Source organism: Leopardus geoffroyi, chromosome B4, assembly GCF_018350155.1.
Source record: "Leopardus geoffroyi isolate Oge1 chromosome B4, O.geoffroyi_Oge1_pat1.0, whole genome shotgun sequence".
Classification (NCBI taxonomy): Eukaryota; Metazoa; Chordata; class Mammalia; order Carnivora; family Felidae; genus Leopardus; species Leopardus geoffroyi.
Window position 1 is genome coordinate 67,062,077 of NC_059341.1, and position 26,020 is coordinate 67,088,096.

At 34.6% G+C, this 26,020-nt stretch overlaps 1 protein-coding gene across 2 annotated transcripts in view; it reads right to left on the reverse strand.

Moving 5' to 3' along the window:
- Positions 1–26,020, reverse strand: part of CPNE8 (copine 8) — a 236,797-nt gene that overhangs the window by 176,008 nt on the left and 34,769 nt on the right. For both annotated transcript variants that reach the window (XM_045467285.1, XM_045467287.1), the window contains exon 4: positions 3,731–3,834. In XM_045467285.1, the coding sequence (XP_045323241.1) occupies positions 3,731–3,834 (104 nt within the window). The remainder of the gene's footprint in view (positions 1–3,730; positions 3,835–26,020) is intronic.

A 26,020-nucleotide genomic window follows, 5' to 3' on the forward strand; every position in this document is an offset into this window, starting at 1 on the left:
AAATGGATGAAAGACCAAATGTGAAATCTGAAACCATAAAAATCCTAGAAGAAAACACAGGCAGTAACTTCTTTGACATCAGCCGTAGCAACTTCTTTCTAGGTATGTCTCCTAAGGCAAGGGAAACAAAAGCAAAAATAAACCATGGGAACTACATCAAAATAAAAAGCTTCTGCACAGCAAAGAAAATAATCAACAAAACTAAAAGGCAACCTATGAAATGAGAGAAATGACATACCTGATATTGCAAATGACATACCTGATAAAAGGATAGTATTCAAAACCCATGAAGAACCTATCAAATTCAACACCCAAAAAACAAATAATTCAATTTAAAAATGGGGAGAAGACATGAACAGTTATTTCTCCAAAGATGACATATAGATGGCCAATAGACACATGAAAAGATGTTCATCATCACCATCAGGGAAATGCAAATCAAAACTACAATGAGTTATCACCTCACACCTCTCAGAATGGCTAAAATCAACAATACAAGAAACAAGAGGTGTTGGTTAGGATATGGAGAATAAGGAACCCTCTTGCACTGATGGTGGGAATGCAAACTGGTGCAGCCACTATGGAAAACAGTATAGAAAAGTTAAAAATAGAACTACCTCATGATCCAGCAATTGCACTACTGGGTATTTACCCAAAGAATACAAGAATACTAATTCAAAGGGACACATGCACCCCTACGTTTATAGCAGTATTATTTACAATAGCCAAAATGTCTATTTGGCTAATTGATGGACACAAGAGCCCTAGTGTCCATCAATTGATGAATGGTTAAAGAAGATGTGGTGTATATATGCAACGGAATATTACTCAGCCATCAAAAAGAATGAAATCTTGGCATTTGCAATGACATCAATGGAGCTAGAGAGTATAATGCTAAGCAAAATAACCAGAGAAAGACAAATACCATGTGATTTCACTTATATGTAAATTTTAAGAAATAAAACAAAGGGGAAACAATGAGACAGAGAGAGAGAAATTAAATTTATTTTTATATGAATTTAAATTAAAATAAAATATGAAAATGAAATTAATTTAATGAAAAATATGAAAATGAAATATAATTTAATGAAATTAAAATAAATTTAAATTCATATAAAAATATAAAAATTAAATTACTATAAATTAAATTTTATTAAATTTTAAAAATTAACATAAAAAAGATTTCTAAGTTGGTCTCAAACATTAGCATGAAGAGTGAGTACTCCTATCTACATCTTTTTTTTTTCAATATATGAAATTTATTGTCAAATTGGTTTCCATACAACACCCAGTGCTCATCCCAAAAGGTGCCCTCCTCAATACCCATCACCCACCCCCCTTCCCTCCCACCCCCCATCAACCCTCAGTTTGTTCTCAGTTTTTAAGAGTCTCTTATGCTTTGGCTCTCTCCCACTCTAACCTCTTTTTTTTTTCCCTTCCCCTCCCCCATGGGTTTCTGTTAAGTTTCTCAGGATCCACATAAGAGTGAAAACATATGGTATCTGTCTTTCTCTGTATGGCTTATTTCACTTAGCATCACACTCTCCAGTTCCATCCACGTTGTTACAAAGGGCCATATTTCATTCTTTCTCATTGCCATGTAGTACTCCATTGTGTATGTAAACCACATACATCTTTTCATCCTAAAATCTGACTCTGAATAATTTACATTCTGAAAATGAAAAAAATATATAAGAAATTTACCTAATAGGATACTCACTGCAAGATTATATGTAATAGTAAAAATAGAACCAGCCAAAGGATACATCAGTAAATGTTTGGCTAAATAGTGTTTTTTCAAACAATGAAAATTATGCAGCATAAAATGAATGAAATACACACACACACACACACACACACACATAATGGCATAAAAAGGTATCTGAAAAATGCAAGTAATAGGAAAGTATTTGTGATTTTCAAAATACTGAGATTCCCATATGCAAGTATATACATTGAGTCATGTACATTTTTGGTTATTTGTGAATTTTTTGTTTTGGGGACTTTTTTTTTTTTTTGGTATTGGAAGAACAAGAAACTCTGACTTTAAAAAAAAAATTTCATGTTTATTTTTGAGAGAGAGAGAGAAAGGGAGAGAGAGAGAAGGAGACAGAGTGCGAGTGGGGGAGGGCAGAGAGAGAGGGAGACACAGAATCCGAAGCAGGCTCCAGGCTCTGAGTTGTCAGCACGGAGCCCGACAGGGCATTTGAACTCAGGAGCCATGAGATCATGACCTGAGCCGAAGTCGGAGGCTTAACTGACTGAGCCACCCAAGCGCCAAAACTTTCACTTTTAAATGCCTACATTATTTAAAATTTATAATCAATATTTACTATTTTTTAAATGAGAGAAAACAATATAAATGAATAAGAAAGAGAGAGAGGGAAAGGGAAATAAAGAGAACAAGAATCATGAAATAATGGCTGGTTTTAAGATAAAGTCTAAAACCAGGGGCAAAAAATTAAGGGAGTACCACACTGGTATATGAAAGAGAATTCTTAAAAACAATGGCTATGAAGGCCGTGAACAATGAGAAAATGAAACCACATTCACATGATTTATATGTCATTTTTAAATAATATCACTGTGAGTAATCTCCACGATAAACATGGTCAGGAAACCATTACATTCTACTTTTTCTCCTAAGTATCATTTTTATTATTTCAGAAGGGGTTTCAATAAAATAAAAACCAAACAGGCCATAATAAATTTTGTTTGATAAATATAATGAATAGTGAAAACTCTTATAACTCTTGAAGGAAAGGGCCTGGCATAAAATTCTCCTTTTTTAAACAGAAGCATGGTGGGTTATTTTACTGCACACATTTTAGGGGACAACAAGAAAGACTGTTAACAGTAAACAACTTTCTACATTAAGAGGCAAATGGCGACTTTTTCAAATAAGAGATGATAGCTTTCATCAAAAAAAAAATCTATAAACTGTGACAGCCTGGTACATTTTATTGTTTCCAGCTATTTAAAGTAAGACATTTATATTTTTAAATGCTTGCAATGCTCATAAACTCTCTTTATTTATTTACATTTATTAAATACATGCTATAACATATGTTATCCTTTTCCCTCTCAATAGGTTTTCTTTTAACAATATCCAGATGTTTCACCAATCACCACAATTTACCTCTGTGAAACAAAAACTCAATAACAAATAACATCTTACAAACTGACACTAGATTCCCTACGGACAAGAAGTTGAATTTGACGGTAATATTTTGATCTGCTTCATTTAGTGTCAAAATAACAAGAATATTAAAAATATCAAGCAGTCTGGCTCTAGAATCCTATGCCTTGGCAATATGAGGCCACAAAGGGGTAAAAGGAAGGCAGATATCCATATACTATACGAAGAAATGGCTGAGAGAAACAAAGATCTGGGGGACATGGGAGTACATGAGATCACCTTGGAATATATGCAGAGCTTGAAAAGAAATCACTGAGGCTTAACATGGTTTGAAAGAATGTCCATATATACCATGCAGCATTTCTACATGGTTAAATTGCTCACTAATTTTTCAATAAATATATAGCCAAAAACCTATAAAATGTAAAGCAATGCTAGAGACAGTGCTCAGGACATGCTCTAAATAGAATTAATCTGGTTTCCTGCCAGTGTAATCTAGTATTCAGTGCAACCAGACCCAGCCTTATGTTACACAACTTGCCTTTAACAATCTTTTTTTTTTTTTTTAATGCAAGTTATATCAGAACTTACAAGTCAAAGCGAAGGTTCTCCCTTTCCTCAAAAAAGTAGTCCAGGATAAATTTTCTTACAAAATCAGGATTTAAAGTATTATCAATTACTTCAGTCCTTCCAAACTATAGAGAAAAAGAGAAAGAGAGAGTTAAAATCAAGTCTTGCATGATTATTACAGTATACTACTTTGTATTAATGCAGTTCCTTGAAAACAGAAGCAAAAAATATCCCAAAGGCTTGATAAAATAAAGTACCACCAAAAAGTCTTTGGAGACAAAATCATTCCCTCTTATCCACTCAAGGAAATCAGAAAAAATGAGCACTGAGTTCTTCACATTATTAGAAAAGCAGCTTCTGAAAATTCATATAACAAGCTGTAATGCCTTCTTCCCTCCTCATCCTTCCCTCTTGAAAACCAAATCTCATTCTAGTCAAAAGAAGTTAGTTCTCCCTTAAATTTTAATGTATCACAGATTATTTTTCCTAACCTAGTGTAAAACTAGGCCAAGCAACATATATTTTTACAGCTGGAGGGGTCCAAGTATTCATACTCCAGAAGTTCTCCACACAAAAGAGTTCATCAGCTATGTTTTGGGGAGAACTTTCTTATAATCTAATATACACTTTAATCATGTGAGTTTTGTTTGGCTTTGCTTTAATTCTTATGGCATCTAGACAGCCAGATGAGGACCTATGATACTTACATGTTTTAAGCTAGTGAATTGCACTTTTGCTTAAAAACATGAAGTCTCTCCATCTTAGCGGAAGTGGAAAACAAGCAAAGACACTTTCTAGTCCCTCCTCTAACTGTGAAGGAAGGCCACCAGGCTCTGCTTCCAAAGACAGAGCAATATTCAAATTTTACATCTTTTTGTATTTGGCTTACATTCTTCCCCTCTCACTCCCATGGAATTCTAATAAGGGAATTTAAACCTTTGTGAACAGCATTATGCATGTCATTTTATCAGAGAACCAGTTTTTATTAAAGTTCATGGAAACACGATTTTTTAATAGGAATAAGAGAACTGTGATAATCCAGTAAAAAGTGAAGGTCATGTTTACATAAATTTTGATGATAAAACTATGGTACAAAATGTTGATGACAAAGGATTTACTATGGCTATTGCTAACTAATTACCCCAAAAAGAACTAGTTTTATGTATCTGACAATTTTTTAAAATCATGGATCAATATCATACAGGTAAACCACAACCCAAGTAACTAATTCAGTATGTCCAAAATATTGAACATTTACTTTGAACAATAATAATAATAACAGTCACCATTTATTATTTACTTTGTTCCAAGTACTTTTTACACATTACTTTAACCATGAAAGGTAGGTATTATTAGCCCATTTTAAAGATGAGAACACTGAGGCAAAGGGTCCCAACTTTGGGCTACAAAATCTACATTCACTTTGGCTACAATATCTACATTCTTTCTAAGACCCTCCTCTATTTCAGAATAAAACATGTGATGCCCTGAGAAGACCCAACAATGAGCCTATCCAGGGTTTTCTAATTTTTAAAAAGTGGGAATAGGGGCGCCTGGGTGGCGCAGTCGGTTAAGCGTCCGACTTCAGCCAGGTCACGATCTCGCGGTCAGTGAGTTCGAGCCCCGCGTCAGGCTATGGGCTGATGGCTCAGAGCCTGGAGCCTGTTTCCGATTCTGTGTCTCCCTCTCTCTCTGCCCCTCCCCCGTTCATGCTTTGTCTCTCTCTGTCCCAAAAATAAATAAACGTTGAAAAAAAAAAATTTAAAAAGTGGGAATAAGAACATGTACCAAGTAACCATGTGCTGGCAGTGCCCACACACCCCATAAGAGAAGTACAGAAGTCAAGAAGTTTAAGTCTGAAGCAGACACAGGCTGGGCCCTCCCAGCCTTTCTGTTGCCTGGAAGCTCTCCAGGCCAAAGAAGAGAGCACCAAACAAATGTCCAACACTCTCAGATAGAAACCCAGGCCAGTATCCATATTCCTTGGCACCCAAAACCCTCTAGTGGATTTTAACCCAAACTCACACTCAGAGGTAAGAAAAGAGAGTGAAATTTCCAAGTGCGAGCCCCCGGAGTTAAAGCCAACAATTTCCCAGGGCCTGAGCCATCCCATAAGCTTGTTTCCTAGGGACCACTGGCTTGTCAGCATTACAGGTAACTCATATACTCTGCTATCTCAAGTGAAGATTAATAACGTAGCCATTAAATTTTTAGCTAGTCAACACAAAGCCCTGAAATTGCTTCTGATGATCTCACCAGTAACCTTCACACTGTGAAATCTAGTGGTCACTCTGACCCTTCTCACACTAGATTGCTAGCACCATGGGGACACTGCTGTCCACACTTTCCTTTCTGAAGCAGTCTTTTCTAGCTTTTGACACCACATTCCCATTTCTCTTCCCTTCCTAGATTCTCAGCCATGCAATCTCTAGTTGACAGAGCACACTTCTAGGCCTCTTTATTTGTCTATATTCACTCTTCTGTTAGATTATTTTATCTGCTCCTTTGGTTTTAAATCCCATCTACATGATGATAACTTCCAAATGCAAGCATCAGCCCAGACTCACCTCTGAGTATACTCATGCACACAACTGCCTTCTTGGCTCATACATGTAGTTGTCTAACATGTCCCTCAAAATTATCACCTGACTTTAAATACTTTTTTTATATCACAACCATACCCAATCTTGGTCCTTACCAAGTCTACCCCTTGTCAATAAATGACATCATCATCCACTCAGTTACTCAGGCCATAAATGAGAGTCATCCTTCTTTTTTTTTTTTTTAATTTTTTTTTCCCAACGTTTATTTATTTTTGGGACAGAGAAGGACAGAGAATGAACGGGGGAGGGGCAGAGAGAGAGGGAGACACAGAATCGGAAACAGGCTCCAGGTTCTGAGCCATCAGCCCAGAGCCCGACGTGGGGCTCGAACTCACGGACCGCGAGATCGTGACCTGGCTGAAGTCGGACGCTTAACCGACTGCGCCACCCAGGCGCCCCGAGAGTCATCCTTCTTAACTCCTTGTCTTTAACCCACTGAGTCCTACTCATCACCACCTCATAAGCTGTCAATTCCAACCCCAAAACACACCTCACAGCTGTCTACCTCTCTCCATATCTCCTGTCAACAGCTTAATTCCAACTTTTCATCTTTCTCATGGACCACCTCAAGGGCCTCCTAACTCACATCTTTGTGAACTTTTGCTCTCCCTCCAATTCTTCCCCCATATCACATCCAAAATAATCTTTTAAAAAACATGCAAACACAGGTATGCAATTTCACCACCCAAAAAGTCTTTAATGGCTTCCCATAACACTTCTAATTAAACCTCTTCTCTTTTGTCTGTAGGACTGACCCTTGTCTACCTCATGAACTTCATCATGGGCCAGTATCTCCCCTTCCTCTTTATCCAAGCCTGTTGGCCTTTTAGATCCCTCTACTCACCAAATCCTTTCCCTCCTATAGCCTTTGCACCTGTTATTTCTTCTTCCTGGCATGCGCTTAACCCCACTCTTGCATGGTTGACTTTTTTCATCCCTTAAGCCTCTATTTAAATGGCAGCATTCTGGGGCGCGTGGGTGGCTCAGTCGGTTAAGCGTCCGACTTCAGCCAGGTCACGATCTCGCGGTCTGTGAGTTCGAGCCCCGCGTCGGGCTCTGGGCTGATGGCTCAGAGCCTGGAGCCTGTTTCCGATTCTGTGTCTCCCTCTCTCTCTGCCCCTCCCCCGTTCATGCTCTGTCTCTCTCTGTCCCAAAAATAAAAATAAATAAATAAATAAATAAATAAATAAATAAATGTCAGCATTCTGGCTCTAAATACAGTAATTGTTGGTCCCTTACCACTAAAATTATTCTCCTTCATAGCACCTGTTTATTCTTCCATAAAACTTGTATTTTGTAATTATACTTTTGTTTTAGAGTCCCCTCACTAGACAGTATGCTTCATGAAGGCACAAGACATGCATACCTGTTTTACTTACACCTATACAAAATTGAACAAATGATTAACTAAAGGAGATTTATAATATATTATTCAAAGAAAGAAGAATCAAGGATAACTTACAGTATAATACCAATTTTGATTAAAATATATGTTTATGTTGGGGTACCTGGGTGGCTCAGTCGGTTGAGTGTCCGACTTCCATTCAGGTCATGATCTCACAGCTCATGAGTTCGAGCCCCACGTCAGGCTCTGTGCTGACAGCTAGGAGCCTGCAGCCTGCTTCAGATTCTGTGCCTCCCTCTCTCTCTGCCCTAACCCACTCGCATTCTGTCTCTGTCTCTCTCAAAAATAAACAGCAAAAATTTTTTTATAAATGTATGTTTATGTTGATAGAAATAAAAATAGAAGAAGGTATACAAGAATGTAGAAATTATCATCCAATTGTTTTTTTTTTTATTATGCATTTCTGGGTTTTCCTAATTTCTTGCAATGACTATGTCTTACTTTTAAAATCAGAAGCATAAAACTTTTAAGCAATGTTCTTGTTTTTTTTAAATTCATTCTACTATGAAAAGTGAAAACTGGCAATAATAAGAAATCACAGATACATTATGACTGGTTTAGCTCATGGGAAATATATTAGTTCTTTCCCAGAGGCTGGAATATATTAGCTATCAACTAAGTGATTAATCTTTTTGACTCGAAACCTAATTTGTCTCAGCTAATGCCTTATACTACTAAATAAGAAATTTCTAATTCCTTGGAAAATGTATATTCACATATAATTCTATGCAGATCAGAAAGGATTAAAATATTGAGGAAAGGAGTGCCTGGGTGGCTTAGTCGGTTAAGCGTCAGACTCGATTTTGGCTCAGGTCATTATTTCAAGGTTCCTGAGTCTGAGCCCTGTGACAGGCTCCCCAGTGACATATGGAGCCTGCTTGGGAGTCTCTCTGTCTTCCTGTTTGTCTGTCCCTGCCCTGACTGCACATGTACTCACTCTCAAAATAAATATATAAATTTTTTTAAAATAAATAAATAATAAAAATAAAACTTGGAGGAAAGACAATTATTAATAACATTTATTGATGGCATACCTCAGGAAATAGCTACATTTGAAAGAATTGAAAGTTATATTCTAAAAAGTCTTTTTCTTGGGGTGCCTGGGTGGCTCAGTCAGTTAAGCGTCCAACTTCTGCTCAGGTCATGATCTCACAGTCCATGAGTTCGAGCCCCGCGTGGGGCTCTGTGCTGACAGCTCAGAGCCTGGAGCCTGCTTCAGATTCTGTGTCTCCCTCTCTCTCTGCCCCTCCCTTGCTCATGCTCTGTCTCTCTCTGTCTCAAAAATAAATAAAAACATCTAAAAATTTTTAAAAAGATGAATAGAAAGTCTTTTTCTGGGGTGCGTGGGTGGCTCAGTCAGTTAAGTGTCCAATTTTGGCTCAGGTCATCATCTGACAGTTCGTGAGTTCCAGCCCTGCTTCAGGCTCTCTGCTGACAGCTCAGAGCCTGAAGCCTGCTTTGGATTCTGTATCTCAGACTCTCTCTGTCCCACCCCGACTTGCGCTCTCTCTCTCTCTAAAAAATAAATAAACATTAAAAATATTTTAATATAAAAATAAATGAATAAAAAGTCTTTTTCTGAGTATCAACTACCCTAGATTGCCAGAAGTACCTGCAAACTTGACTACAATACCGTCTGGAACAATGAACATACGCAAATACGAGACAGTCAAGCACTTTTACATAATTATACAGTATTAAGTTTCATCACCTTATAATTAGGAAAATGTGAGAAAAAATGTTATTCTCCTCTGCAAGTGTGAAAGTTTTCAGTCATTTGAAAAAAGTAGATAAACTTAATTTTGTTGGAAGATAAAACATTGTTTCTTGTAAAACTTTAACCAAAAAAAAAAAAAAACAAGTTTTTGAAAAGTTTTCCTTTGTTTTATGCTTGAGCTAATCAGATAAATACCTACTTTTCCAATTTAGGAACAAATCCTGCAGAAAATGATAGACTGGAAATACTCCTGATTTCTAAATCAGCTAATTGTTAAAATGCTCCAAGGGAGGAGTATCAGAAGAACATTCATCTATTTATAGCACCAAGCAGGTGACCTTTGTTTTGAGAAAAATATTCAGGAAGATTTAATATATTGTGAAGGTCCAAAACAGCCACCTAGTTCATGTTCATTTGTCAAATAAAGAAAAAGTGATGAAGGAAAAAGGTCATCTGGACTAGTGCACATCTGTAATTTGGTTATTAGATTAGAATTAAATCTCAGTGGTGGTGATATACAGAGCATAGTCTCCAGAAAGCAGACAGGAAGACTAGAGAAACTGAGTATTGCAAAGAGACTATTAAGATAAATTCAATTTAAAAAGCTCAGTTTAGGACTATACATATCCACCCTGCATAAAGTATACAACACACACACACACACACACACACACACACACACACACACACTACTACCACCATTTGTATCCATTTCCTCTTGTACGTTAAACACTTGGATTACCAGAAAATCCATGGACCTCTTCCTCTGATGGAAAGAGATATAGTCTTCTTGTGTATCTCATCATACAAGACTTTCCTTTCCTTTCCTTTTCTTTTCTTTTCTTTTTTAACAGATCAAAGATCTGAAAGTCACTTAAGTATAAAAAGACAAGTAGGAAATCTGAAGGCTTTACCTAGGTCTTATATTATTATACATCATTGAGATGTAGTTATAGATGTAGATAAGAAAGTAAATAAACACACAGAGAAAATATTCTTGGTTAAAAAAGTGTATTGCACATACGTGGCTTTTATTCACTTTTTAGGATCTTCTGATTTTAGGAATGAACATAAATCATTAGCCAACAACAAGAAAAAAAGACACCCTGATCACCTCTCTATAATGGTTACACATAAAATATAGAAAGGACATTAACTCCATCAATTTTTTAAATTATAGTACTTTAAAACCTTAGTTAAAACATTTTAAGATGAAATCATACTCTAAAAAATAACCGTATTTCAAGAAACTGATAACCATGTCATTGCTTGCCATTAATTCTGTGATTAGTGACATGTTTTACCATCTGAAGAGAAAAAAAAAATGGACTCAATTTATCTGAGAGGTCCTTATTGGGAAATATGGGTTAATTTTTATCATATTATCAGTTAGATTTTCATTTATGAGGCAAAATATTTTTAAATGAATTGAGTAGATTATTATTTTAATCTACCCAATTATTTTAAATTAGATTGTCTGAGTTGGGTTATTACCTAAATTCAATTGAAAATAAACTTGAAAATGTATTCACACTAACCCTGAAGTCTTTGAATATTTAAAAGCAGTTCTACACACAGATGTACAATAAATGTTGTTTATTCACATTCATTAGAAAGTAGATAATTATTAATTTCATATACTCAAAACTACTGATCATTATCTTAAAAATCCCCCAAAGGAATAATTCCTATGTTTTAATTTTCTCTTCTTCCTAAAACTATTGTGTAAGATAGACTTTCAAGCATGGTTTCAATGCTGAAATTCTTAAATTCTCAGTGTGTTTGTTTTTGTGAGTTTTATTCACTTTATCTTTTTTGAGAACTTAGCAAGAAAACAGAAACACTGCAAAGCTAAGTCTGGGAATTATTTTCATTCAAAAGTGATCAGAACAAACTTTTGCTTCTGCCAATGGCAAATTAGGTTGCTTAAGACTAACTTTTCCACTGAGGACAGCTAAAGAAATCAGACAAAATATTAAAATAATCTTTTTGGAGGCAGCAGAGAGCTGATAAAAAATTATACACGTGGAACCAAAAACCCAGAGAAAAGAGATGCCAAAAGAGGGGCCCTGTATTTGAAAAAGACACCAACCAAACTGATTTCAGCAATCTCATCAAACTAGGGGAGACAATGGAGTTTTTAAAAATCTCCAAAGGGGTTATATGCATGTTCATGCTTTCTTTCCACATGTTTAAGTGTTTTTTCTTAAATAAGGTAACAAAGGCTTTGAGTTGGGGCTCCAAGAGGCTGCACCAAGGAATAAGGACGAATCAGAAGAGAAACCCTGAAGAAGAATGAATCTCAGCTCAGAGTGAATCAAATCTAATATTGAATTAAAATAAATTTTTCCTAGTCTAGTTATCTCCCCAGAAGAAAAGTAAACCAACTCTGGAGAAACAAAAAATCATCCAACACCTCAAGTATGTCTCTAATTGTTCTTATATGATATTCAGCAATTATTATCAGGCATGAAGACATGCTTCCAGCTCTAATGGAGTCACTTAAAACAGACCAGCATTCGAGTGGAGAACCAGAAATGGTAGACAAATACACAAATGTATTGTTGGATGTTATTGCAGAGATGCAAGGATATCCTAGTGCTGAAAGGCCCAATGCTAGAGAAAAGAAGTGAATTAACATGATCCCAACTTTTATCTGGAACAAGCAGTGACACAGAAAAGAGCAAGTCCACATAAAAATGGAGAGAGAAGCAAAGCCAGGAAATCTCAGCAACAATGAGCCATACTTTTGAAGACTGCACAACTGAACAGAAGTAGGACCCTAGTGAAGTTAGAAGGGCTATCTGAACCCAGGTTTCTTTAAAATTTCAAGAAAATTAAAGGTGTCAAGGCTCAATTACAATGTTATCATTAAAAAAGAGAGAGAGAGATTAGAGAGCAGAATAATAAATATCTCTACAGGAAATGAAAGTATGGCAAAAGATATAATCAAAAACCAAACCAAAACTATAATGTAGTATTTCAAACAGAGCTAAAACAAATACAGTCCTAAAAGAATTGCATAAACCAGAATTAGTGGTACTGAGAAAGGAGGTGATATAAATCAAAGAGGAAATAAAGAGAAAATAAATTAAACAGCATTTTAGAAACGGAATAAACTAGTAAGGACCCAAGAGTCATCACAATAGATAAAGCCTTAACAGAAATTGGAAAAAAAAATAGTTTTGTTTTTAAGAATCAAAAAGAAATGGAAAAAAAAAGAAAATGAGAAGAAAGTAACAAATACTGAACAGAGGCAAAGTGGGCCTATCATAAAATAAGAGAAGCCCACAAAGAAGAAAATCATAGCAAGGAACAGGCAAGTATAAAAAACTCTAATTCATTAGCATGTGGCTTAAAGAATGATAAAATTAGTTTTTCTTTAGAATTTTTGACAGAAATGCCTTATGACAAAAGAAAATGAGTAACATTTAATAAATATACTTAAGGAAAGAAACTGTAATAAAAAATTTTATGTTCTATATATTCAAAGCACACAAATTGTTCTTGACACACAAAAAAAGAATAATAAATATTGCTCCCATGAGCTCTTCCAAAGAATCTATTAGAGAATGAGCTTTAGATAACCAAAATTACTACAGAGATATTGACATACGGAGTGGTGGTGAGCACTACTTATAGAACTAAGACTAAATTAGGGCTAAAAGGGAGAAAATAAAGTATGCAATGTCAATATGATCTGCTAATGTTAATAGAATACAACATCACTCCAACTAACAAGTAGAAAAAGAACAAAAACCAAGGCACTAAGAATCAATGGGTGCTAACATCAAAAAAGACCAAAAACAAGAGATCATTTGCTTCCTACTGAAAGTTCACGCCATCACCTACAAATTTGCTAAAGGAACTGAACCCATGTCTGATCAACTTTCTGACATAATCTGTTAAATTGTAGAAATACAAAAACAAAAAAAACAAAAAAACAAAAAAGAAAAAACAAAACCCATGAACTGCACTGCACCATAAGCATATAGTCAAAAAGATCCTGACTGTGGAACTATAGGTCAAATGGTCTAGTTTCTGTAACAGATAAGTTGTAAGAAAAACAAAGGAATGGAGGGAAAGCTGTACACTAAAAGACACAGAAAATACATACCATTTTTTGAAGTGTGCAAGACCAAACTGTAATGTTGAGAAGTGCACACTTGAATAAAAAAACCATAAATACACTCACCGTTACTCTTTAAAAACAGAGTACTCTGATTGGGAAAGTTCATGGAAAAAAATTCTGAGGTGCTGGCAAAGTTCTATTTCTTGACCTTGTTAATGGTTACATGGGTGTTTGCCTTCTAATAATTCACCAAGGTTTTCATTTTTTGCATTGCTTTTGTATTTGTTTCCAATAAAGCAACAGAGAAAAGTGAATGCAAAATAAGGACATCCCTCTACAAGAGTAGTCATTGAGACAATTACTGACAACACAACTGCAAAATTGCACCAACATAAATTTTAAAGGGAATTCTTCATATGAAATTAAAATGATGCTTGAGGGGCGCCTGGGTGGCTCAGTCGGTTAAGGGGCCGACTTCGTTTCAGGTCATGATCTCGCGGTCCGTGAGTTCAAGCCCCGCGTCGGGCCCTGTGCTGACAGCTCAGAGCCTGGAGCCTGTTTCAGATTCTGTGTCTCCCTCTCTCTGACCCTCCCCCGTTCATGCTCTGTCTCTCTCTGTCTCAAAAATAAATAAACATTAAAAAAAAATTTTTTTTTAAATGATGCTTGAAGGGAACCTTCAAATGCAGAAGAAATGAAGAGCACCTAGTAGAGTAAATATATGTAGAATAAAAAAGAATATTGATGATATAAAATAATAATAAACTATCTTGTGTGTTTACATTATATATATAGTATATATATACACACATATATATTTGTGTATATATACATAATATATATGTGTATATATGTATATATATAATGTATATATATACACAAATATATATATATATACACATATATATATATACACACACATTATATATTAAAGTGTTTGAGGACTAAGTATTTTCTGGAAAGTTGTGACAAAACTAATTTATCGGATTCTAAAATATCAAGAAATTGTCATGGGTATGTTGAAATCTTTAGGGTAACTCCTAAAAATAGTAAAAGAAAGTAAAACTAACAAGCTAATATAAGGGAAAAAATATGTAATGCTAAAAAAAATTTAGTCAAATCCAAAGAAGAAAAGAAATGAGAGATAAAGAATTTAAAACATATGAATAAAATTTTTAAAAGTTAAAAAAATAGCTAAATGGTAGGTTTGATATGCCAAACATATTGGCAATCCCATTAACTGTAAATAACCTAAACACTTCAAATAAGATAAATATTATTGATGTAGATTTATTTTTAAGCCCAAGTGTCAGCTGCTTACAAGTAACACACTATAAATACAAAAACACAAGAAAATTGAAAGTAAATCGTGGGGAAAAAAAGACAAACTATGCAAACTTTAAAGAAAAGAGAGCCAGATTAACTATTCAAATATCATGTGAAGTAGAATTTAAGAAATATTTCCAGAGAAAGAGTAAAAGCCCTAGACATCTTGTCTCAGGAAGGAAGGAACTGCTAAAAAAGAATGACAAGGCACATTTTTAAAACATACAGAAGCCAACTTGAAGGTGCTTCCATTTAGCAAAATTATGAAAATTTGAACCCCAAAATAAACGGTATAACATGTAAAACTCCATTGAATAAAAGAGGAAGCCATGAGTCCACACTTATAAAATAAATGAATAAATTAAAAGCTTAATGAGGAAGGAGATATTTATATACTCTTAAAAAGTATCTCACCACACACTCGTTAACTACCTTCCCAACATAATTCCCAGAGTCTCCTCCCAAAATAAGTATTAACTACAAAAAAGGAAAGTAACTTTTGGTAGAGAAGGCTAGCAGACATCACTTTAATCAAGTGATCAAAAATAATCTAACCCAAACTGGGACAAATCAAAATCCTGTGCCACCAGATGGGATACAAGAAGAGCGACGCAGTATCACCTCTGTGATATTTCATCCAAGGTCGCATCATGAAGGAAAATATCACACAAAATCAAAATAAGAGAAATTCTATACAGTAGCTGACATTCCATTTTCAAAAGTGTCAAGGTCATCAAAGTTAAGGAAAGACTGAGTAAGTATTCAAGATCAAAAGAGACCTAAAAAAATGACAACTAAGGCAACACATAATTCTGAATGGAATCTGTCTGCTCTAAAACGTATTATTGAGACAACTGGTTGAGAACTGAATGGGGTTTTAGGATTTGGTGGTAGAAACATGTCAGTGTCAATTCCTTAAGTCTCAGTATTATATTATGGCTATGTAGGAGAACATCCTTTGTGCAATGAAGTATTTAAGTGCTGTAGGTCATCATATTGGCAAGTTATTCTCAAATGGTTTAAAGGAAAAAAATTCTTTATATACTTGCAACTTTTCTGTAAATATAAGATAGTTTCCAAAAAAACTTTTAAAGATAGTTTCAAAATTAAAAAAAAAACAATAGTTTGAATCTGAAAGCTAACAAAAGTACAACATATCAAACTTGCTGGATATAAAGCTTCTTATTAAAAAAATGTAGCCTAAAATGCATACAGTTGAGGGGAGCTTGGGTGGCACGATCGGTGGGGCACTGGTCTTCTACTCAGGTCATAACCTCACAGTTCATGGGTTTGATCCCCACATGGGGCTCTGTGCTGACAGCTCAGAGCCTGGAAACTGCTTCATATTCTGTATCTCCCTCTCTCCCTGCCCCGCCCCTCTTCTTACTCTGTCTCTCTTTCTCAAAACTAAATAAACATTAATTTTTTTTAAAACTGCATATAGTAGAAAAGAAAAATGACTAAAAATAAATATTGTTATCTACTTGAAGAATTTAGAAACAGACCAGCAAATTAAACCCCCAACAATGTGAGGAGAGTAACAAAGATAATTGCAATAATTAATAAACTTAAAACAATATATTAAATAACCAATAAAGGCAAATATTGATTCTTTGAGAAGACTAATAAAGTTGATAAACCTCTACTAAGATGCATCAAGGGGAAAATAAGAGGGAAAATACAAATTATCAAAATCAGAAAGTAAAAAGGGCATCATTATAGAATACACAGAAATTAAGCACATCATAAAAGTATATTATAAAAAACTTTACACCAATGAGTTCAAGAATTTGAGCAAAACAAATTCTTGGAAAAACATAGCACACAAAATTGACAGAAGAGGAAATTGATACCTTGGGTAAACATATATGAAAGTAAGGAAATGAATCTGAAAATTAAAATACCCCACAAAGAAATATCCAGGCTAAGAATGCTTTAGCAGCAAATTTTTCCAAACATTTAATTTAAGTATAAGATTAACCTTTCATATATTCTTTCAGAGAACAGAAAAAGTGGAAATACTTTCAAGTAAATTAATGAGACTTGCCTAAGCGTAAATAACAAACTCTAAAGTCTATCATAAGAGGGGCGCCTGGGTGGCTTAGTGGGTAGTGTGTCTGACTTCAGTTCAGGTCATGATCTCGCAGTTTGTGAGTTCAAGCCTGGCATCAAGCTTGCTGCTACCAGCGTGGAGCCCGTTTTGGATCCTCTGCCCTCTCTCTCTCTTCCCTTCCTCCCCTCTCAAAACTAAATAAACTTTTGAAGTCTATGACAAGAAAGGAAATTTATAGATCAATATCACAACATAAATTCAAAATTCTAATAAATATTAGCAAAACATAGCAAGCAATATATCTAAAAGGAAACACATCGTAATCAGTTGGTTTTATTCCATAAATATATTTAACTGAAAACCAAACATGTAATTCACCACATTGACAAAATAAAGAACAATAACATAATCCTCTCAATAGATGCATACCTGAAAACTTTACCCTTAAGATCAGGAACAAAACAAGGATGCTTCCTATCATCATCTTTATTCAACACTGTACAAAAAGTACTTGTCAGTGCAATAAATATCATGATTAGATAGGAAAAAATAAAATTCTAATGTGTAGATCAGCATAATTTATGCAGAAATTTTTAAAAAATCCACAAACTATTCTTAGTAAGTTGAGCAAGGTCACTTCAGAGTTATTATCCAAAAGCTAAATTATATTTTCTATATCACAAAAAATAAAAAGGAAAAATGATGAGTTACATTAAAATAAAAATATCGAATCACTAAAGGAAAATCAAACTAAAGATGTGCAAGAGCTCTACATAAAAAATTACCACATATTAAAAGAAACTAATGACAACTTAAATAGAGGGGTATCCATATTCATAGGTCGTAAGGCATACTATTTCACATATTTCAATTCTCTGAAATTGATCTACAGTTTCAACACAATCTCAGATCTCATATGTGCATATGTATGTGTGTAAGCTGGCAAATAATTCCAAAATTTCTGTGGTAAAGTAAAAACCTAAGACTATCCTAGAACAGGATTCAGAAAATTACAGCCCCTGAGCCAAATCTGGCCTGCTGACTGCTGAATAAATTAAGATTCTTTGGAGCAAAGTCATGATAAAGCATTCATGTATTGTCCATGGCTGTTCTCATGCTACAATGGCCAGAGAGACCATAGGGCCACCTAGCCTAAAATATTTATGCAGCCCTTATTTACATCTGGTCCTTTACAAGGAAAAAAAAAGAAAAAATGCTAATCTTTGGCCTAGAAAATCTTGAAGGGAAAAAAAAAAGACTCCAAAGCACAAACAATCAGATTTAGTTATTAAAACAGTTATTAAGCAGAGTATACCACAACAGACTCCTAACAAGGCCATCACGTATACAGTCATTTCATTTATGATAATGGTAATATGATTGTGCAGTGGAGAAAGGAAACTTCTTCAATAAATGTTCCTGGGTCAATTAGATACCATATGGAATCAATGTAAATTTTACCTCAAATCATACCCAAAAATTAATCCCAGAGGAATTGTAAATCTAAATATAAAAGTTAAAACAATAAAACTTCTAGAATTATAACACTGGGGAATATCATCATGGTCTTCAAATAAGAAACTTTCCTCTAACAGAACAAAAGCATAGCTCATAAAGGAATAGACTGCTATGTTGACCTAAATTAAAGACTATTCATCAAAATACACAGTTCAGAGAGTAAAAAATCATGCTGCAAAAGGAAAGAAGACATTCGCAAGACATATTCGCAACAAAAATTCCTATCCCAATGATATAAATAACTCCTAAAAATCAACAGGAAAATGGGAAAAACAACAAACATGCACTTCATAACAGATAGCCAAATGGTCATGAGGCCTGACAAAGGGTGCTCAGCCACATTAATTAGCAGGAAGTTAAAATCCAAACAAGATATCTTTGCACATTAACCAGAATGGAACATTAAAAAGACTGGCAATACAAAGCATTAGCAAGAATGCTTTGCAATGAGAATGACACATGGAAAATTCTGGAAAATGATGTGATAGTGTGTACTGAAAATGAAAACATGCACACCAATGGAGATATCAAAATCCCTGATTTCAGATCATATTACCAACTTACAGTAATAAAAACAGTATAGTACAGGCATAAAAACAGACACAAAAATAAATAGATCAGAATAGAGACCAGTATAAAACTATGCATATCAATTAATTCACAAAAAAGGAACTAAGAATAAACAGTAAGTAAAGGACAGTCTCTTCAGTAAATGGTGGGAAAACAGGACAGTCAAATGCAAAAGAATGAAACTGGACCATTATCTTACACCATAGGCAAAAACTAATTGAAAATGGATTAGACTTAAATTTAAGACCCGAAACCATAAACTCCTAGAAGAAAACATAGGCAGTAAGCAATTTAACATGGTCTTGGTGATAATTTTTTTCAGTCTTACAACAGAAGCAAAAGCAACAAAAGCATAATAAACAAATGTCTCAAATTTAAAAGCTTCTGCACAGCAAAGGAAACCATCAAGAAAATGAAAAGGCAACTTACTGAATGGGAGAAAATATTTGCAAATCATGTATCTGATAAGGGTTTAGTAACCAAAATACATAAAGAACTCCTATAACTCAATGGTTAAAAAAAAAAACAAAAACGATCCAATTAAAAAATAGGCAGAGGATCTGAATAGACATTTTTCCAAAGAAGGCATACAGATGGCCAATAGGTACATGAAAGGTGCCCTACATCACTAAGTATCAGGGAAATGCAAACCAAAACTATAGTGAAATAGCACCTCACACCTGTTAGAATGGCTCTTATCAAAAAGATAAGAAATTACTAGTGTTGGGGCAGATGTGGAAAAAAGAGAAACCTTTTACACTATTGGTGGGAATGTAAACTGGTGGAGCCACTGTGGAAGACAGTATGGAAGTTCCTCGAAAAATTAAAAATAAAACTATCATGTAAGCAATTCCATTTCTGGGTATCTATCCAAAGAAAACAAAAATACTAACTCAAAAAATTACATGTATCCCCATGTTCATTGCAGCATTATTTACAATAGCCAAGGGATGGAAACAACCTAAGTGTCCATCAGTGAATGAATGGATAAAGAAAGGGTTATACTATATTCTACTATATTTAGTAAAATATTATTCAGCCATAAAAAAAGAAGGAAATCTGCCATTTGTGACAACATGAATGGACCATGAGGACATTATACTAAGTAAATAAGTCAGACAAAGACATATATTACATGATCCCACTTATTTGTAGAATATTAACAAAATAAATAAAAAATAAATTTAAAAAGCTCACAGGTACAAAGAACACATTGGTGGTTTCTGCCAGAGGCAAGAGTGGGAAGCGAAAAATATGAGTCAAGGAGGTCAAACAAATTATTCTATAATGTTAGAATTCAGGATAGTGGTTTAATCTGGAAGGAGAGAAGGGCACAATCAGAATTGCTGGATTGCTGGAAGGTTCTATTTCTTGCTCTAGGTGGTGGTTACATGAATGTGCTCACTGTAACAAATTATTATGCCATATTATTTTCCCTTTGGTTTGAGTATGTTTTATTTCAATAAAAAGGTATATTAAAGGGGCGCCAGGGTGGTTCAGTCGGTTAAGCGTCCAACTTCAGCTTGGGTCATGATCTTGCGGTTCAAAGGTTCAAGCCCCACATTGGTTTCTCTGCAGTCAGTATGGAGCCTGTTTGGGATCCTCTGTCCCCCCGGGATCTCTGCTCCTCCCCTGCTCATGCTCTGTTCATTTCTCTCTCTCTCTCTCTCTCTCTCTCTCTCTCTAAAATAAATAAACATTAAAAAAAATTTTAGTTAAAAAAAAAGCATATTTAAAAAAAGAATAGAAATTCAGCCATTAATAAAAAGGAAATTAATTCTGCCATTTGCAAGACAACGTAGATGAAATCTGAAGATATTATGCTAAGTGAAATAAGTCAGTCAGAGAAAGACAAATACTACATGATCTCACTTATATGTAGTCTCTAAAAGAAGCAAAGCTCATAGAAACAGAACAGACTAGTGGTTGCCAGGGGTGGTGGGAATAGGCAAAAGTGGTCAAAGAGTACAAACTTCCAGTTATAAGATGAATAAGTTCTGAAAATGTAATGTATACATAGTGACGATAGTTAACAGAACTATTTTGTAAATTTGAAAGCTGCTAAGAGTCAATTTTTGAAGTTCTCACCGTAACACACACACACAAATATATATAATGGGATGTGATATATGTATGTGTTAACTTGCCTTATTTTGATAATCATTTTGCAATATAAGCAAATATCAAATTATTACATTGTACACTCTAAACTTATATAATGTTATATGTCCATTATATCTTAATAAAGCTGGAAAAATAAAAAATAAATGGCAGGAAAAAAATAACTCAAGACCAAAATTATTCTACTAATTCTTCAACTAATAATCAATCAGCAAAGTTCTATCAAAGTATGATTCTTATTCAATGGGTCATAGAATACTCATTGAGTTAATCGACTTTCCCTGAGCCTTATAAAGAATGGACCACTTATATTAAGCCACAGCTTTTAGTTATCTGTAACCAGGAATATTTGTCAATCTACTTTATGTCCTTTTCTAAACAGAAAAATTTCAAGGCCCAAAGGTCTCTTTCCAACACTGGTGTGGCTGACCTTGGGAATTCAAATGAGTGTATAGGGTATCTTCCTGAGGGGCACACAAAATATTTTTGCTAAAATAATAATGCCATAAGATTGACTATATACACCATCAAAGATACTGGTACTACAAAATTCTTTCAACTGTATGCCATGCAAGTGTTCTTGTAAGATAACCTCACATGTCTTTCATTACAATCCCCTCAAGCAATCACAGTGAAGAAGTCATGACATGTATCACAAGAATCCTTCAAATGCCAATGAGAAGAATACAATCTCTGCAGATTGAATGCTCAACAGTATATTGTCCTTAAGATCTTTTTTAAAAAAGAGAAAAGAAGACTAAACAAAACAGAATGTTCAGTTGCTCTGCAGCATGAATCCAAGAGCAAAGGTGGTGTCAGTAGCCATACAGGACCCTCAGGGGCTTAGCCATAGTGCATGCCTAAAGATTGTAGGGAGCTGCCAGTCCTATATCAATAACCTTAGATGGTTCAGTCTAATACTTTTTATAGAACAAAAAGGAGAGGATGAAACTTGTATCCCTAAGCTTCAAGAGGTAAATATGTTTTCAATGGATGCTGTAATTCACATTCCAAAGTATATAGTTAAAGTTACGATCAGGAGCTAAAGAACAAGCAAGCGCTCATGACTAGTTAGTGTACCACATAATGTTCTCACATGAAAAATGTGACCTTTACACCCAATGATCTACAGGGGTTGTTCCAACTCATAAGTTCTGAAACCATGAGAGTTGAGTGTGTGCCTACGTTTGAGGGTATCCTCAAAATTATCCTTTTAACAAATATTAACTGAGCACCTTGTAAGAACAAAGCCCTATCCTAAATGCTATTGTGCAAGAGATTGACCTTTAAGGAGCACTGACTTAAGAAGTGAAGCTGAGATTCCAAAGACAGTATGTTCACAAAAAAAAAAAAAAAAAAAAAAAAAAAACAACACTGATATTTGTTGAATGATATAAAGTGATATAAAGAAGAAGGTGACAAGGACCGTGAGAAACATATAGAAATTACAGAATTTCAAAGGGGCAAGGTAGAAATTCTAGTTGTGAAGTTTAGAAAAGTCAAATAGGTAAAGTATCATTTAAGCTGGGCTATGAGCAATATTCTCATCCTTTCTGAATATGTTTGTGTGTTCATATATTATACATATATTACACATATACATACATATATTATACATTTATAAATATATATTCAAAGTCAGAGGAATGGGTCAGAAGCAGAGACAATGTCAAATTACAGTAATCAACCTGTGGCAGTAGATTTGCCTCCAAACTGTGATTGCTGCGGATTATAAAAACTTCGGCTTGCTTTCTTTTATCACATACAAACTTAGAGAATCTGAAACCAACTCTATAATTTTACATATTTAAAAGTAATTCACAGGGGTACCTGAATGGCTCACTCAGTTAAGCACAGGACTCTGGATTCCCGTTCAGGTCATGATTTCATGGTTCTTGAGATTGAGCCCCTTGTTGGGTTTGGCACCAACAGCATGGAACCTGCTTGAGATTCTCTCTCTCTCTCTCTCTCTCTCTCTCTCTCTCTCTCTCTCTCTCCCTGCCCCCAAAGTAAATAAATATATAAAGTCTAAAAAAAAAAAGAATGTTACAAAAAAAGGTAATTCGCAAAATAGATTACCTATGGATAACTAAAATTTAACTCAAAGAAGTTAATTGCAACATTTTCAGAACCTCTCAAAGTTAAGTGTGCATCCTCAGGGATAATACTTTGCAGTTTCCACTTGCCACCAAGAGGTTTTCATATTTTCATAATTCATGGCACTTAAGTATCATTTCTAGCTCCAAAACTGTTATGCACTGAAATATAATTTTAGTTTTAAAAGATCAATTACTTCAAGAGCTTTTGATAATTCAGTCATTAGAATTTATATAAGATATGCAGGTAATTCTAATAGTGTCAGATATAATTTTTAAATTGCAGATTTCAACTACAGATCAATTTTAAATATTTTTTTCCATCTCTTTATTTGGAGCATTTATTTCAACATATTTTAAGCTCCTTTTTTATTAATCCTTGCTATCTAAAGATAATTCATCCCAGAACATAAAATCATATAGCTAATTACTATGTATTTTTCCAGAATATAACTAAATTCAAATACAAACACAACTGCTATATTACGACATGGTTGTGATACCTAAATCAGTATATTGATAGTATAGATATACTAAAGTTGCTGGTAAAATTCTACCATATTTTACATGCTCCTTGAGGCAGAAATACTATCTATTTAAAAATCTTACCCACCATTGCAACCACATAACAGGCACTTAAAAACATGTCAAATTGATAAATGGGTGGATGGATTTAAACTTATTAATAAAGTATCTATAATATTGTTTTGCTTATCTGATTCCAAATATCTTGAGTGTAGTTACCACAGTGATTTTTGCTGTCATCTTGTAAAATAATGTTCAATACTTGAAAGATGATTGGAAGAACTCATAAAATGACTAGAAAACTCTTTTGAACCCTACAGTCTCATAAAAAAGCAGACTAGTTAGGAAATTAGAACTGAGACCAATTTCATTCCTGGTGAATTAGTCCAGCCTGTTTGAATACTTCCAGAAATAGGACATCCACTCTAGTGCCAGCATACAGTTCTAGAAACTGTGGCTACAGTTCCACTATATCCACATACATTCCACCGAGGGATACTCTAAGTGTTACAAACGTCTTCCTCACATTCGATTAAATAATGTCTGTCTCTCCATCTTTGAGCCAAATTTTTTTTGTTTCCTCCTTGTTTGTTTCAACATCAAGTAAGTGTACTCCCGTTTTCTAAATGAAAATACGTTAAGATTTTAAAGACATTTATTATGAATAGTCAGAGTCTTTGCATTTTTTAGATTAAACATTCCTTTATTCCTATGGCATAGCCTCTATCCCTTTCTTCAAGATGGTAACCCTCCTTAAATACATAGTTGGCATTTGGGGGGTCTCAAATGGAGGACTGAGAAGTAACACTCCAGATTTGCTCCCACCAGAGCAAAATACAATAGAATCTGATTGAATCACATGAAATGGCCAACACTCGACCGTTTTTGACATGCGAAAATGACAATCTCATGTAGTTCAACATAACAGCATTATCTTCTTTGATGCAAGCGCTGCACATCCATCACCGCATCCTCAGATTGCATTAGCCTTTTAGCAGCTGCGTAACACCACTGCTTCATATTAGGTTTGAGGCCAAGTAAATCCCATAGGTCATTTTCCCATCAACAGCTGGGCTTGTGCAATGAATTCTACAGAATTTTATAATGCAGGAATTTACTGACCTGCCCCTTACTAGTTTTGTTACCCTTATAAAAGTTTTTTTGATCTCTTAGAGTCCCCATGTATCCTTAATCATATAACGTTTACTATGTGCCAGACACTGTTTTCAGTGGTTCACATTTGACCCTCTGAACCACCATATGCTAGAATCTCTACCATTTCCCACATCACAGATTAAGAAACCAGAGAGGTCAAGTGCATTTCCTTAGCCACTATATCACACTGGCTCTCAAAATAAGGAAACTGACTTTCTCACACGGTTTTGTGGAGATTTAATAATATACATAATGTATTTAATTCCTTCACACCTTTCCTTTATCCAGCAAGTTCAATTAGCTGTTAAATACAATGGATTTTAGCTCCTAAATGCTTGTCTCCTGCATCTGGCACTTCCTTTCTACTGTTCCAGACTATTCTCCAGTTTTTAACACTTAATTCTTCTTAAATGCTGTCTATTGAAACTGCCTCTTAACTGCTTTCTCTTCATCTTCCTCCATCTGCTCCTATCCACAGTAGATAATTCTGGGTCCTACTTCTCATCACTTTTGCAATTTCTACTTTTTCTTATGCCCCCTTTGAGTATTGTTCCCTCTTACTAACTCTTTTTACTCCTTCAAGGAGAAAAAATAAACAAGAAGAATAGTGTTTTCTGTTTTATTTTATTATTATGGTTATTTTCCCTAAATAGTAGACCTTTTTCCTATTTGTCTTTCATTCAGAGTCAAGCTTAAATAAGAATAAAACCCAAAAATCAATTTCTAGAATTTCCTTCCATCAATAAAACCAGAATGTGAATGTTGGGATCAGATAAGGATTCTGCAAAGCAAGGTGATCTAATAGCAAGGGCTCTGGAGCCAGATGACCTGGGTTGAAATCCCTACTCCAGTATTTATAAGTGGGTAGATTTCATAATATCAATTAAGCTTTCTGTGCTTTAGTTTCCTCATGTGTAAAATAAGAATTATAATAGTCTCTACCTCTTAAGGTTATTGTACAAACTAAATTAGTCAATATATCTAAACAACTTAGAATATTAGTCATTATTACTATGAAAGATCTTATAAAGTAAGAAAGAAATTCATATCTCATTGTGTAGGCAATAGAAAAGCCTCTTCACTAGGGATCTGTACTGGCCCAGATGCCTGGTCCCATACCTTTTGAATGTTTATCTCAGTTCCTTTATTG